The sequence below is a fragment of the Sitodiplosis mosellana genome, unplaced genomic scaffold (genome assembly GCF_009176505.1).
Source record: "Sitodiplosis mosellana isolate CC-2019 unplaced genomic scaffold, AAFC_SMos_1.0 Smas_scaffold_6181, whole genome shotgun sequence".
Lineage (NCBI taxonomy): Eukaryota > Metazoa > Arthropoda > Insecta > Diptera > Cecidomyiidae > Sitodiplosis > Sitodiplosis mosellana.
Window position 1 is genome coordinate 4,933,035 of NW_022601422.1, and position 15,346 is coordinate 4,948,380.

At 36.4% G+C, this 15,346-nt stretch overlaps 3 protein-coding genes across 8 annotated transcripts in view; 2 read left to right on the forward strand and 1 right to left on the reverse strand.

Annotated features, from left to right (window-relative positions):
* Window positions 1–15,346, forward strand: part of LOC129576375 (cytochrome b-c1 complex subunit 8) — a 250,305-nt gene that overhangs the window by 229,872 nt on the left and 5,087 nt on the right. The gene's annotated exons all lie outside the window — the stretch shown is intronic.
* Window positions 937–9,831, reverse strand: LOC129576366 (heat shock 70 kDa protein 4). Of its 5 annotated transcripts, none has more exons than XM_055461345.1 (8): window positions 9,379–9,715; window positions 8,549–8,714; window positions 5,129–6,003; window positions 4,593–4,976; window positions 4,278–4,468; window positions 3,301–3,414; window positions 2,725–2,841; window positions 937–2,551 (listed from the first exon to the last, which is right to left on the reverse strand). In XM_055461345.1, exons 2-8 carry the CDS (start codon window positions 8,653–8,655, stop codon window positions 1,859–1,861), a joined length of 2,481 nt encoding a protein of 826 aa, XP_055317320.1. In that variant the 5' UTR covers window positions 8,656–8,714; window positions 9,379–9,715; the 3' UTR covers window positions 937–1,858. The 5 variants fall into 5 exon arrangements, with proteins under 5 accessions (XP_055317320.1, XP_055317321.1, XP_055317322.1 ...); XM_055461346.1 differs by having other exon boundaries at window positions 8,914–9,599; XM_055461347.1 differs by lacking the exon at window positions 3,301–3,414 and having other exon boundaries at window positions 9,379–9,831.
* Window positions 12,155–14,996, forward strand: LOC129576368 (damage-control phosphatase ARMT1-like). 2 transcript variants are annotated; one of them, XM_055461352.1, is made up of 6 exons: window positions 12,155–12,516; window positions 12,862–12,970; window positions 13,050–13,146; window positions 13,510–13,636; window positions 13,713–13,887; window positions 14,092–14,996. In XM_055461352.1, the coding sequence occupies exons 1-6, from the start codon at window positions 12,446–12,448 to the stop codon at window positions 14,845–14,847; spliced, it is 1,335 nt and encodes a 444-aa protein (XP_055317327.1). In that variant the 5' UTR covers window positions 12,155–12,445; the 3' UTR covers window positions 14,848–14,996. The 2 variants fall into 2 exon arrangements, with proteins under 2 accessions (XP_055317327.1, XP_055317328.1); XM_055461353.1 differs by having other exon boundaries at window positions 12,246–12,516; window positions 13,716–13,887.

Sequence of the window (15,346 nt, forward strand, 5' to 3'; positions counted from 1 at the left end):
ACATTTTAGATGCACCTTAGATCGTCTCGTTAAACAGAAATACATGTTTGATAGAGAATTCCAGGTGGTTATCACACGGGATTTAAAGAGTTCTGTCGTGAAGTACAATGGGCTGACGCATCGTTTTTCCCTGACGCCTCTTTGAAAAACGAAAGTGAAGGCCACGAAATCCATTTTGCAGAGACAGATATGTACAAGTCAAATCCGATGGGCACATCACAACCGATGGGCCATTATAAAACAATTTGAAATAACATTTTGACACCTTCAGTGGAATCTCTTTCACTCCAATATAGTTTTACATATTGAAAAAACGATTCCGAACAATTGTTGCGGATTAGCATAGAATACCAGTCCTGGTAGCTGTGCAAAAAAATGCATATAATCAGTTATTAGGCGCCTAACACTTTGTGTGAATTGCATGTATTTTATGTATGATTGAAAAGAAAACCACTTTTTTATCTTATTTTTGTTGTTTTTTTTTAATTTAATTAATTTATTTACTTTATTATGTTTTTTTCTCTCAGTTTTACATCACCAAGGTGTTACCGGAAAAAAATCTGATCTTTCTCGCAACACTCAAGCATTTTTAGTGTGTTCTTTTTTTGTTTAGCCGTGTGGCGGAAAAGTGAAATGACATCAATAACAACAACGTAACAGAAATTTTGACGAAAGCGATCTTTGAATCGGGGTACTTTATTTGTTCTATTTGCACTGTCTCAATGTGACGAAAATGTAAAATTGTATGTATGTTTTCGTTTCGATCTAGCGTTATAGGTTTTCGAGAAAGAGAGAGAGAGAGAGAGAGTGTGTGTGTGTTAAGTATATTGGGATAAAAGTACACACTTGTAAATAGAGATTAATTGGTGAACATTGGCTTAAGAATGGGTGCAACATTTTTGAAAAATTTCATTGGATGAGTCTGTTGAGTTAACATTTAAATTCTCACAAATAAAAAAAAGAAGATTTATTAATGGAACTTAATATATGAAGAAAATAACACGAAGCAATTAAGCTCTTTTATCCATGTTATCGCTAGTTGATGTTGCTAAAAAGGGGAATCAATAATTCACATTGTCATACAAATATCAGCAAATTCTGTAGGCTCTAGCCGTTTATAAATGTTCATCTTTGTTTTTTCTTCGTTAATTTTTTTTTTTAATGAGAAACCTATTGATGAACAGCAGAATAAATAATGGTTTCGATATACAGTACTGTTTCCACATTCTGTTGCACATAAACAATCGCTGTAAAACCACCCGTTTCATCATTAATCCATAATGTATGAGTTTCATATTAAGTAAAGAAATGGTAGAAAAAGATGTGATTTGTATTGATTCGATGTATTTTACAGCGACCGTTTGAGTGTTTGATTTTAACAATTTCTTATCTTCTGGTTTTTTTTTCTTCATGTGTTCAGAATTGCATCTGAAGGGATTTACTTGCTCGCTATCACAAACAATCAAAATGTCAGCCATGGTTTGTTACCATCATTTTGCCATTGAAAATTCACTCGTTCGTTCGTTTGCTTTTTAACTATATCCATCATCATTTAAAAAAAGAATTTAAATAAGAACTATTAGAATATAGCAATTATGTCAATATTAAATTATTGTTTTTTGTTTTGTTTTTGTTTTTCATGTTGTTCATTACTAAATTTCATACTCCAATTTATCGCCACTGTGTAGTTTCTTAATTTTATTAGAATTTCTTTTCTTAATTTGTGTGTGTGTGTGTGTGTTCAGTTGTTGTTTTAATTCATAAACTACTCTTCCCTAAGCATTGATTGTTTACGCGGCATGCATAGTAAAACGCGTTGCATTACATGCATTGCCGCCAAGAATCGGCTCTTTCGCTTTTATTCCACATCCATTTTGTCTTCTTCAGCGCCAGCGCCGGCGGCGGTATTTTTCGCCTCCTGTTCCATTTGCTGACCCTCGCTATTGGCAGTTCCATTATTTGAGGCCGGTGGTGTTGGTGCCTTTGGTTTTGGTCGATTCACTACGCTATTTACGCTTGCGGTCAATGTATTCAATTCGTTACGAATGTCACTAACTCGAACGGGTGGTTCGGCTGTTTTCGATGAATTCGCCACACGGCCACTGTTCTCCTCAAGCCAACGCTGTGCACGATCGGTGGCCTCGGTGACATTTATGATTTCCACCTCCGTAATGTGATCATATTTAACGGTGTTCGTTCGGAATTCGTTGATTGATTTGCGCGCCATTTGCACAGCATGACCCAAATCGTTAAATGCATTCGGTTGATTTTCGTATTCAAAACTACGCGCCTTGATTGGATCGGTTTGCTTGTGTAAATCCGACAATTTCGATCGATAGATTTCATTTTCACAATCTTCACCATCTTCGTACAGCCAATTCTCGAGGTCGTTCAGTTGTTGGCAGATATTTTGTCGTTGATTGGTCTCAATGTACGTTGACAATGCACCCTCTTCGCCTAATTTCTCACGCATATCATACACATACTCTTCCAATGCATTACGTGCATCGACACGATCCTTCTCCTTCTCATCATTACCAATCATACCAGCCTGTTGGACAAAATAGCATGTAGATTAGTAACGGTGATCAATTTATTTTCAGTTTTTTTTTTAATACTAGTATTGCGCAAAAAATGACTTTAATTTGTTTTATTTCATGCTTTTGTCTGAATTTTTTTTTTTTCGTTTACAGTTCAATTTACTTAAACAATTCGAAAACTCACCTCTTCATCGCGGTATTTTTGTAGTTGATCCTCTGTATAGCATGGCAATTCAGAGTCGAATGGAAGTTCAACTAAATCAGCCGACTTCTTCTTTTTACCCTTTTTGTTATCATCGCCCTGCAAATGAAAAATGGATAAATTTCGTTAGTACATATACAACTTGAATGTGAACTGAATGGGATTGGTATCGAGTATGCAAGCCAACTTAAAAACTAATGCCTATTGCAAGAAATTGTTCCTACGAATAAAACCCAAATTAGAAAAGAAGCTCTATCAAACAGCCATCAAACAAATTAAACACAAAACTGTCGTCAAATGCATTGATTTTTGTTGTTGTTGTATCTGTTGTACACGCTTGAATGTTGCGAGTATCAATTGATAATTGCCCGAAGTGGTCGGATTTTGTGAGGAACGAATGAAAGAGAGTGATTGAGAGAGAAACAGAGAGATCGAGAAATAGCATAATGCGCCGTATTTCTCGTGAGCAACACGAATCGAGAGCCATAATGCTTGGTTGCAGTGGTGGTGGTGGTATTGTATGTGTTTTCGTATTGGTACGTAAAAAACCCAACATACCGAAGAAAACCATCCTTTCACACGTTGCGTCCAACCTTGACCAGATGCAGATGTGGGTGATTGTGGTATATTGTTAGGATGTGGTAATTCGTTGGCATCGTCATTCGAGTCACCCTAAAAGTGAAGAAGAAGAAGTAACAAATAGAAAAGGAGCTGAGCTATGGCTAAAGAAAAAGAAAATTGTACGATTTGTGTGTTGTTTTGTCAACCAGATTTATTTTTTGATGACGTCGTCGTCGTGTGGTCTGTGGTGGACTTGCAACGCGCGCGCGAGCTGTTAGTCATTTGAAGTCTACAATTGCAGGAGTATCGGCAGTTAGGTTTAAAGGAGGGAAAACACAAATGAAATTTTGGTTTGGTTCATTTTTATGATATAGAAAGAGAGACGTGATTGTGAATTTTGTATCACATCATGTGAACTGAACATTGTATTTAACATTCAGTGCCTGAATGGTGGATGAGAATGATGGCGAGATGGCAAATTCGTGTACATCAATTCATTATCAAAATCAATCAACCACAATGTGCTGTCAGCAAACGAATCATTTTGTTCGATGTTTTTTAATCAATGCATTATGACAACTCGTTCCGTTCCCTATTCCCACAACAATTCTGTTTCTAAGCTAATTCAACAAAAACCAAATAAACTAAAATTTGAATAGTTTCCCACCGTATCGACTGAGGGAACTATCTGATGCACTTAACAACAAATGATAAATAGAAATCCATCGCTTAACCAAAAGAACAACAGAGAAGACTAATAACATGAAAAACTAAAGAAAAATTAGTAAATAAATACATTTGCACATTCAGTCGCTTGAATGCATATTCAAATGGGGTTAGACAACGAAACAGAACATAGGCAAACAAAACTCTAAACAAAAATGAAAATCTCATGAGAAGCAAAAACAGAAGCAACTCAACGATAGAGAAAGAGCACGAAAAAAAAAAATTTAGAAGTGTGACATAGTGCTTACCTCTTGGTTAACTTCCATATTATTTGTTTCAGTATTTCCATTGTCAACGGGAGTCTCTTCTTTCGGTTTTTTATCCACTACATTAGCACTTGTCAACTGAATGACGCCATTTGAATTGATGCGAACTTTGATTTTCACCTCTTGCGCTTCGCCGGTTGGTGTTGGTTTAATATTTTTCACATACCAACGGCCTATCGAAATGGGAATTGTTGATTAGTATTTTTTTTTTCTTTCTTTCGACAATTACACGCTGCGCTAATCGAATCGAATCGGAAATGACTGAAACTAAACAGAAAAAAATATCTGTCAACTTACCAATGAATGGGTCTGAACGCAAATGCGGATCAGCATAGAACAGTTGAAGACTAAGTGGTTCGCGGCGTTGTAATGTAATCATACGACTGAATGGGAATTCATGATGCGGTTTGAACACTTCCATTTCGCTACGATTATTCGATTCGAGATCCCAGGCAATTCGAACGGCAAAGTTTTGAATATCTGTGATACCAAAGTCATGCACACGAACGGCTGGCGACAAGATAGCGCATTGCAATGCAGCACCACGAGATACAGCCTCATCCTGATTCAATGTTGTATTGATTGGTTTTCCAAATACTTGTTCAATGACCGCCTTCACCGCTGGAATTCTGGTGCTACCGCCGACGATTTCAACGGCAGAAATTTCGTCAGATGCCAAACCTGAATGGGAATTGAGAGAGAGAGAGATAAAGATACAGAGAGGCAGTCAGTATTTTTTGTGCTGAAGAATTATTTCTGATGTCAAAATGAGCTAGGAAAGCTTTCTTAAAAACGATGTCCTTCCCAATAATCATAACGTTGGCTGAACTCACCTGAATCCTGTAGACATTTTCTGCATGTGACTTCAATGCGTTTGAAGATTTCGGCGCAGAGTTCTTCCATTTCAGTACGGGACATGCTTGATGTGACATCAATTTCATCGATGAAACAGTCGATGTTCAATGGTAATTTTGTGCTATTCGCCGACATTTGCTTCTTCAATTTTTCCACTTCGGTCATGAGTCGCAAGTAGGCACGTGGATTGCCACGTGCATTGATTCGGTACTTCTTTTGGAATTGTTCGGCAAACACTTCGGCGAGAATGGCATCAATGTTTCGTCCACCGACTTGATCCCAAGCGCTGCTCACCATTCGAAGTTTGCCCCGGTTGTACGCACAGATGGCCACTTGCAATTGCGATTGACCAAAATCGACAAACACAACGTTCGTTGGTTTCTCTTCGGGTGCGGGTAAATCGGTCTTGTAGAAACCGTACAGCAGAGCCACGGAGGTTGTTTCATTCAGCAAGTGTAAAACATTAAGTCCGGCAATTTGGGCTGCATCGATGAGTGCGGAACGTTCGGCGCTGGTGAAAAATGATGGAACCGTAATGACGCAATCCTTCATTGGTTTCTTCAGAGCCGTTTCGCAGGTTTCCTTTAGCTTTGTAAACAGCATGGCTGTCACTTGTTCGGGAGTGAATACGTGCTCTTGTTCCATGTAATTGACACGAATGCCAATGCCACCGTTTGGCAACGGTTCCACGCGATACGGCAAACTTTTCAAATCATCCTGAATGTGTGGATCATTGAATTTACGGCCCAACAAACGCTTGAAATTGCCGATGGTATTTTTCATATTTGTCACTTGTTGGTTCTTGGCTGCAACACCCAAGATACGCTTTTTGCCTGCAAATGCAACGCATGCTCTGTAAATCAGAAACAGAAAGAAGAAGAAGAAAGAAACAACATTAATTATCAGCGAAAATCCAAAAATAAACCGTCAATTTGGTATACAACTTCTGTGATAAGCAATCAGAATCATTCGCATTTCCAATGCTAATTTAGCGTAATGTTTTTCATTGACGCGCTCACAAGACCCATATACAAATACAGTAAATTAATTGTAGCTTGATTTGGGGAGATGATTTCGTCACCAATTTGTACATTCTCGTTCACTCTCTCGCCACGTCGCACACATAATTAAATTGGAATTCATTTACTTGGAATATGGTCATTGAATAATTTAATATTTACAGTGCGCGCCTCAAATACACTGAACACCATCGATAAATTCCATATTGATCCTCTTAACAATAATTTATGCAATAGAAACATCCCAATAGAAGATATGAAACAGATGTATATGTCCGCCTGAAACAGGCCGCACAAAGCCATAATCGTTTTTCGTGTTGTGTACGCGCAAAGAACGCCTCATATTTGGTAGCATTTTGTTTTGTCTGTTCTTCGTTCGAAATAATTGCGCTTGTGTTGGCAGAAAAATCGATGAGACATCAGACAATTTGATATGGTTTACTGCGTACTTCAGACGGGATAAATGGTTTATTGGATTATCTTTTGATTCCGAGAATTGACTCAAAGAATCGAACACAAATCGAGCACACCAAAATTTAAGAAGGCGATACACATTTTTTTTTTCATTGGTTCCTATTTTTTTCTCCTTTAAATTCGGCCCGTGTATGATTTATGAGTAGTTAATGCGTATATTTTGAATATGATGAGCAATAACATGTGCTGAGCGTTATACGCCTACTTCATTTCGATTCATTTTGCAGCGATACATTGAACAGTGATTGAAACAGCGGCTCCGACACACATCACATTCGTGTAAATTACCGAATTTATCGCAACTGCTCAATACATCAGAACGGCTTTGTGTTGTGCACGCTTCGTTCTTCGTATATGTGTGTATGTGCTGTTGTGTCGACAGGAAAAATAGTGAGAATAAAATATCGCTGTGCCGGCCTCATAATTTCTTTTTTTGCAATTTCGAAAGGTTCAACGATCATCGGTTGCATGAATAAGCGAAAGAGAGTGTCGTCATGATTTTGTCGAGAGACAGCGAAAGACACGAATTGAATGTGGGCTGTTGCTGTTGTTGCTGCCGTTGCCGTCACCAGAGAATCTTTGTGCTATGTATCACGACATCTATTTTATACGTTTCATGCGCTTTTGCAATTGGCTACTTTCGGCCAAAGCAAACAAACAACCCATCGATTCCGAAACATTCTTCATTCGAAATTCGCTCTCTTTGTGATGACAAATGAGACGTTTTTTTTGTCTCGTTTTTTTTTTCATAGCGTCAAAATGTCAAGACAACAAATGATAATGTAGTCCAGTGACTTCATGGCCATTTTACTGCACCATATACCATGCAACATATACAGTGTCTCGCTGTATTTTCAATGCGTGCATTCGGTACGCGTACCGTTTCGTCCAAAGTGCATACCAAAATTGGCTCGCCGATCAAGTATGCATCCTTCATTTGGCTATTGTGTATAACTTGATATTTAAATGAGCCAAACAAAACTACTTTCATTCAATGGGCACATTGTGCTCGCATTTCCAATTCGTTCTTCGGGGTAAACATAACAGCATTATTCAACATAACAACGCATTTCTATGTTTCAATTTGTTTGTTTGCCATATAAACTAAGGCGATGGAAAGAAACAAAGCCGCAATCATACAGAAACTTCCCGAAAATGTGACCGAATTCAATAGAAATAGTTGCGAGACCGCGCGCACATGAAAAAAAAAGAGTTGAGAGAATTATTCAAATGTTGATGGCGATCAAAATCGAATGTAATGGTAATGTGCGCGTGTACATGTGCTACTTGGTTTATGTGTTGAGAACAACGTTACTTGTTGTCATCTCTTTCGTTCTTACACGTTACATCCAAATGCCGGCTATCTCTTTCGCACACAAACACTGTAGCGTTCTGAGATGCCTTTGAATTTCGGGAAATTTCTTGAAAATTCCACACTGGCTGGTTCAATTATTTTTCATAAAGTTCCAATTTTTCATTTATTTCAGTACACGTGAGACATGCTCAGAAAACTTCTAACATCAATTGACATATACAACGTTGTTCCCATTGATTCACACGGATTTTGAGGTTATTTCAATTTGTCGCATGGAAAGTTTTTTTTATAGGTTCCTGCGGTTGTGTGTTCACTTTAATCGTTTAAAACGATGACAACAACAACAATAAATGCGTTTAATTTACGCAAAATTCATATGAATGAAAAAAAAAACCGATGGATTTTTTTATTCGGAAAATGGGACACTTTGAACACTCAACTTCCTTCAAACAACGGCATATTATTTCTGACGGTATAGAAAAAAAACACGAGCAAACAACACATCGAACAGAAATTGCAATTGTCATAAATTTTATCACAAAAATTGCATCAAATTTATAAATATGATGGAAAGAATGCAGGATACTTACGGTGTTGCACGCAAACTGTAGTCGTTGGCAAGTGTTTCGATGCCACCCGAAACAGCGGCTGCTATGAAACACGATTCATTACCAAAATCGATTCCAATTACTGACATCTTGACAATTGAATTTTTTCTGTTTTTTTTTTGTGTCTGAGTTCACTACAACTTCTTCCCTGAAACAAAACGGATGAAAAACCGACGATTAATTACAATGGAAACTAGCGAAATGATGTGAATTGCCATCTAGATAGCCTTATCTAGCATTCCAGAACAATTATTGTATCCAAATAAAATGAGTTGAATGTAAAATGTGTGGACGAGAGCAATCAAACTGATTTTTTTTTTCTTCCGTTGTTGGTTCACTCAATTTACCGGAAAATTATGCACTCTGAATCAAAACTAAAGCAGGCGAACACAGAGTTTAAAGTCTCTCGATCGAATGCAAATCGATTCAATGAAGAAAATAACTAAATTGCACACAAATTGATGGCATAAATTTCTGATTTACAGCAAAAATGCTCAATGTCACCACGAATTTCTCACGTTCTTTCGATTGAAATTTCATTAATTGATGCTGACACAGAATTTTTTTTTTTGATACTTCGATCAACTCAATATATCCTCCTGTCAGTTGTTTGCTCTCTCTCTCTCTCTCTCTCTCTCTCTCTCTCTCTCTCTCTCTCTCTCTCTCTCTCCCTCTCTCACTTTCTGTGTGTCGCGGTGTATCACACCATTGCGGTTTTGAAACACACAAAATTTTAACAAGAAAAATTTCAACGTTTCACACGGAAAATTCAATGAAAATAATTTACAACAAATTGCTTTGAAATCGGTTACCTATTTTATTAATAGAGTTTCTTCGAAAATAAAATTGTTGCTTTGTTCAGAACAAATAAAAAATATAAAACAAATTTTGTGTCGTTTTCTTCTCGCAAAGAATGAAACACCTTTTAGACGCGTGTTCTTCACTTCAAGTTATGACTGTGTGAATATATTCCGAGCGCTGAACATTGAAAATAGATACCCATGTAAGGAAGTTTCTAGAATGCCGAATGTGTGTATTTTACGTATACATTCTCGATGCTTCTGTACGAATCACAAAAACCGAATCAGTAGATGCCGGTTCGTGTGTGCGTTCGCTTAAAATATACGTAAAACTCAAATATCATGCACTAATACAGATTCAGCGAATACGATTCGAACCAATGCGGTACACGACGGTATAAAGCGACTGAGAATATACAACACACCGTGTACCACATCGATGTATGTGTGGCTGAGTATTTTGAACAACTGGATTCTGACATTAATGGCATGGTCGGCCAACTGACGCAAAGCATTCACTCGCTCTATCTCTCTTTCGCTCATTCCATGTAATGCCAATCGCCTTGCGTGTTTCGAATTCGAATGCAAGGCTTCCAATTTTCCATTGTCATTTCATTCAATTTTACTAAGGATTCCACCAATTGCATCATATTAACCAACATTTTTTTTTTGGTCTTTTCTTTCTGTCATTAAACGCTGCTCCTTTCATCATTCATTTTTCATTCTAGACATTACGTTACATTTCTCGAATATTCGATTGGAATAAAGTTGGCGCTGAAACTTATCGCACATTTCTAGAATTATCGCGCAACAAAAGAAATTATTCTGGAAATATTAAACTTCAATTTCACTATACGACCTTGGTCAACTGTCAAATATGAACACTGCAACATTTTCGAACAGAAAAACAAAACTCCTACCAATCAATTGATTGAGCATTTGAAATCATTTTTCCCATTGACATCTCCGTTATCAGTTGTTATACTTGAACATTTTTGAACTAAATGAAAATTATTCTTCTTAAATGATCGGTCAGATACCTCTTTAACTCACCTTTAGACCATTTTCAAAGAGAATCATACGAAAATTCTATGGAAAAAACAACGAATTTTCGCAAAATTGTGACATTTCATTAGGAACGTTGACATTCAAATGTGGCGCCATTTTCGAATTACAGCGAAAATTGGCTTTCGATTCGAATATTCACAATTATTTTATTATTTTGTAAAGAGTCATTACTAATGACTGCCAAATATTCGATATTGCCGAATTCACTTGGAAATTTATTTTTCATTGCTTCAAAAAACTATTTCCAATAGAAAAAAGAATAAACAATGAAAATCCAAACGGTTTTTTTCTTCATGTCTTGGAACGAATTGAATAATGAAACCAAAGGTAGAAAATTAAATCCAAACATTCGATCAAATCGTTTATTTCTTCCTCAGAATTGGATTGATGAACAGTATAAATATTTCGATTTGGTGAACGTCTACCTCTTAACGAACGATCAATGTATTAGTAAAACTAATGAGATGTGTTGACTTATATCAAATAATTATATCGATATGCCCCGTTCTCAATGACACCGGCGAAAAGCATTAGTTGAACATATCTTCTCTCAATTGGGACCACAAGTAATTAGCTTGCCTTTTTCTTTGATACATTTCAATATAGACACATGAAAAGCTGTTCGATGTATTAGATATGGTAAATAAGCTGTTGTCTCCTTTCTTCTTTTTATCATTTGAAAGAAAAAAGATGTCACAAACTGTAAACAAATTGCCGGTTCAAATGTTGTTTATATTTTGAGTTAAAATTGTATTTTTTGCAATTATTTCGACGGAGACAAAATATTTTGAGACGATATTTTCACAATTTTGCTACAATTATTGTCATCAGTAGTACATTACTCGATGATTACAATTTGAAAACAATGCAGAAACAAATTTCTCCCATTTGTTCGGTGCAAACGTTTCTTACCTAGGTATTGCAATCCCTTCAGACAGCAAGCCAACAGACGTGGTACGACAAATTAATGGTATACATTTTGAATTGCATATCCAATTGGTGGGAATTTTCTTATACCTGCTATGTATGATACAAAAGTTTACGGATAAATCCAAAATAGTCAGATAGAGTCTAAATTGAACCGAAGACTTTCTAATTTGGCTCGACAAGAATGACAATTTGAGCAGATTGGCCAGATAAATTCGAAAAAAGGTCAGAGAAAAGTCTAGATTGAGCAGAGAAAAATGGATTCATCAAACTTGTCTAAAACGGTCGAATATATTTCCAAAAATGATCAGATGAATTCCTAGTAAAACCAGATAAATTTTTTCGAAAATGTGCAAGCTGTTTTAGTTCACAATGGTCTATTTCGTTCGATCAGAATAATAAACTCCCAAAATCTACAGAATAAATTAGTGAGCTAAAAATTCATAAGCTTAATCGCATTTTCATTTGTTATGTTTTGATTATTCAAATTTGTCGCAAAACCAACTTTATTTAACACGACTATGTCGTGTAAGAAAAGTATTGCGATCGCTCCAGATTTTTTGACCCCATGAAAATGCGTTTTTTTTCGATTTTCGAACTCCCAAAAATGCGAAATCTAGCGTTATTTGGATGTCGTAGGATGGGTGCGTGATAAACTGTACGGTGTACGCTGTATCCAAAAATACGGTAAAAAATTTGCTACGTTTGAAAGTCTATAACTGAAATGTATCGTGTAGAAAAGTTTGCCTTACGGATGTAAGATCATGTGCTAGATCAGCGACGTAGCTGTTCTAAGTATAAATGTTCAAAATACAGAAGCCTTGGTGACAAATGCACAAACAAAGTGTTATCTTTATCTATAAATAATTGTCGCCTGTTAAATAGCCTCGCCTCATTCAAGTTTGATTCATATTTGTCAAAGTCAAAGTCAAAGTCAGTAACAATCCACTTAATTAAACATCAATAATTCGACGCAATTTTTATGAAAAAATTAATTGCATTCTTCAATCTCTGTCAGAAGTGAATTTGTCTGCGCTGTGTTTATAATTTGAGTGAAAGAAATCATCAAAAAAAATTCTAAATAATGAGTGGAATCGATGTTATTATTGATGAAGCAACCCCAGTCAATGCAACGTTTGCCGCAAAATATAAACGGTAAGTTGATCAATGAGGATAATGTTCAGAGTAATATTGATCATTTGAACATTCATTTTGATCATTCAAACATACGTTTTTGGATGGCTTAGCATCTCAGCATATCGACGACGCATACTGTATAATACAATGTTACAGCGTTGCTACGCACAGCCGCAGAGCAATGGCTCGACCGAAGTGTGTATGTTGTTGCTGCGTACGACACTGTATTATACAGTATGCGTCGTCGATATGCTGGGATACTAATAAGCCATCCAAAAACGTATGTTTGTGATCATTGTATTTTTGTAAAATAAAAATCAAGAAATCTATGCAATCTGTCATAAATGTCTTTGGTGTCAATAGAAGTGCCGCATATCAAGTATTTACGGAGAATTTGCCAAACCTTTTAACAAAATTGATTGATCGATTAGCTCACGATAAAGATGAAATAGCCAAAATCTTCAGTGGAGAGGTAAATACTCGACCATTAAAAATATGTAGTTACAGGAACAAATACTTTTTTGAATGATTGAAAAAAATTTCATCCATAGCAAACGAAAGCCGATATTGAGGAAGCTATTGCCAATATTTTGCAGCTTAAACATGAATTACTAACTGACAAACAGCTAACACCGTTGGATGATGATGGTATATTCATTTCTTTTTACATTTTACAGAAGAACAATAGTTATCTCCAGTTTCTTTGATGTTTCGATATTTTTTTCTGATTTTATTTTATTTTTTTTATTTTATTTAACACCGCCAAGCTCTGGCTGAATATATTATAATTTGTTGAATGATATTGAACGATTTGAAGAAATTCGATATTTTCGCATTTTGCTTCGAAAAGCGAGTGGCAATTGTCACTAAGTGTGACATCTTTTGTGATTTGCGTTCGGATTTGTGTGAGCAAAAAGCAATAATCAGTTTGATGATTTATATAAAGCTCTTGTTTGAACGATTTTAAAATTTGTTGTTCAATCTCAACAATTTTTGTTTTATTTCGATTAGAGGTTGATAATGATGTTTGGAACACGTTCATTGGGCAGCTTGGCGAAAATAATACTTATTTTACCACCAGATGGATTTACGCTTATTGCTATGTATATCGTCGCTTGAAGTCGATTTTCGGAAAAACGTGAGTCTAATTTACATAATAAATGATGAAATATTCATAAAAACTCGTTGAAATGTTTTTGTTTACAATTTTTCAGTAGCACCTTGAAGAGTTATGATTATTTCCAAAAACAAAAGGACAGTGCATTCGATACGTCGATGAATGCGATCTCTACAGTGATTGAACAAACGGCCGAATTCTATTCTAAACATGCAACATCTGATGAATCCTCAATAAATGAGCTTGAACGATTTTTCTACAAATTGTTGCGGGTAAGATGGCATGAATTAGATCAATTATGCAATGCATGTGTGATGATGCACCGACTGCCATCAAAGATGGGTGTGTTGTGTGCATTTACATTTCAAACAATCGCACTAAAATGTTACTCCGACAAGCGGTAACAGCTGGCGCATCATTGCACGAGTGTTTGGTTGTGTGCATGACAATGCAAAATAACACTATAACATTTTTAGGTGAATTTATGGAGTAATCGAGACGATTTAACATTAATAAGTAGCATTGGGGAGAAGAAATCGAGTAATCCATTTGTTGATATAGAATCGTTTGAATCATATTTACTAGTCGATCGATCGCGTGACATTTGGAATTGTTTGCAGTCCGGTCCAAAATCATGTGCCATCGACGTTGTCATGGATAATGCTGGCTATGAATTGTTTACCGATTTCTTGCTCGCCGATTTCGTTCTGTACTACAATCTCGCGAATAAAGTTCGATTCCATTGTAAGGCCATTCCATGGTTTGTATCAGACGTGACATACCGTGACTTCCATTGGACCATCAGACAATTCGCTGAAAGCAATGTACCGGCTATACAAGCGTTTGGACAACGATTGCAACAACATGTGGCAACAAATCGAATCGAACTCAGGTGGACGACTCACTTTTGGTCAAGCCCGTATGAATTTCAAGCGATGCCAACCATTGCACCAAAATTGTATGCTCTGCTTGAAACGAGCCACATGGTCATAATCAAAGGTGACCTAAATTATCGTAAACTTTTTGCAGACAAAAATTGGCCGTATGACTCGCGTTTCACTGAAGTGCTCGGCGCTTTTCGTCCAACGAATGTTTGCTCATTACGAACGACTAAAGTTGAATTGATTTGTGAGCTATCCGAAGAAAAAGCGAAGAAATTGTTCGAATCGGACGAAATGTGGATGTTAACGGGTGAATACGGAGTCATTCAATTTGCGCCGAAACCTCAGTAAAATGCCATATGAAATGTTGGGCTAGTATTTTGCGGTGTTTGATTTTTATAATAGCACTTTCAAAGTTACCGTGATTTGTTAGCAATTGTAATTGTAAAGGAGGATACAAATAAAAATACATTTTTAAAATGACCGAACTTCTACTTTCATATGCATTGTTTTATTTCAAATTGCAGGCTTTGTTATGCGCTAAATCCATCACGCTGAATAAATTTATGCGATAAATTTATGTGATAAATGTGATGCGCTCGCTTTGCGGTGTACGAGGTCTGTTGCTCTTCACTACCGCTTAGCGATGCGTTCACTGCAAAGCATGAATGTTCATGCGTGAAAAACTGAAGAGCAACACACTTCGTTCACCGCAAAGCGAGCGCATCACATTTATCGCATGAATTTATTCAGCGTGATAGATTTAGCGCATAACAAAGCCTGTCAAATTGCGTACTCCAATTATTACTTTCATATTATTGATTCAAACAATATATAAACACTTTTTACA

Excerpts from the sequence above, each read along its gene's own strand:
- LOC129576366 (XM_055461345.1), bottom strand. The coding sequence starts at position 8,655 with ATGTCAGTAATTGGAATCGATTTTGGTAATGAATCGTGTTTCATAGCA. Across the intron at positions 6,004-8,548 it reads TACAGTTTGCGTGCAACACC|AGCATGCGTTGCATTTGCAG; the intron begins GTAAGTATCCTG and ends TCTGATTTACAG. Across the intron at positions 2,552-2,724 it reads AAAAATACCGCGATGAAGAG|GCTGGTATGATTGGTAATGA; the intron begins GTGAGTTTTCGA and ends TTTGTCCAACAG.
- LOC129576368 (XM_055461352.1), top strand. The coding sequence starts at position 12,446 with ATGAGTGGAATCGATGTTATTATTGATGAAGCAACCCCAGTCAATGCA. Across the intron at positions 12,971-13,049 it reads CCAAAATCTTCAGTGGAGAG|CAAACGAAAGCCGATATTGA; the intron begins GTAAATACTCGA and ends TTTCATCCATAG. Across the intron at positions 13,888-14,091 it reads TTTTCTACAAATTGTTGCGG|GTGAATTTATGGAGTAATCG; the intron begins GTAAGATGGCAT and ends TAACATTTTTAG.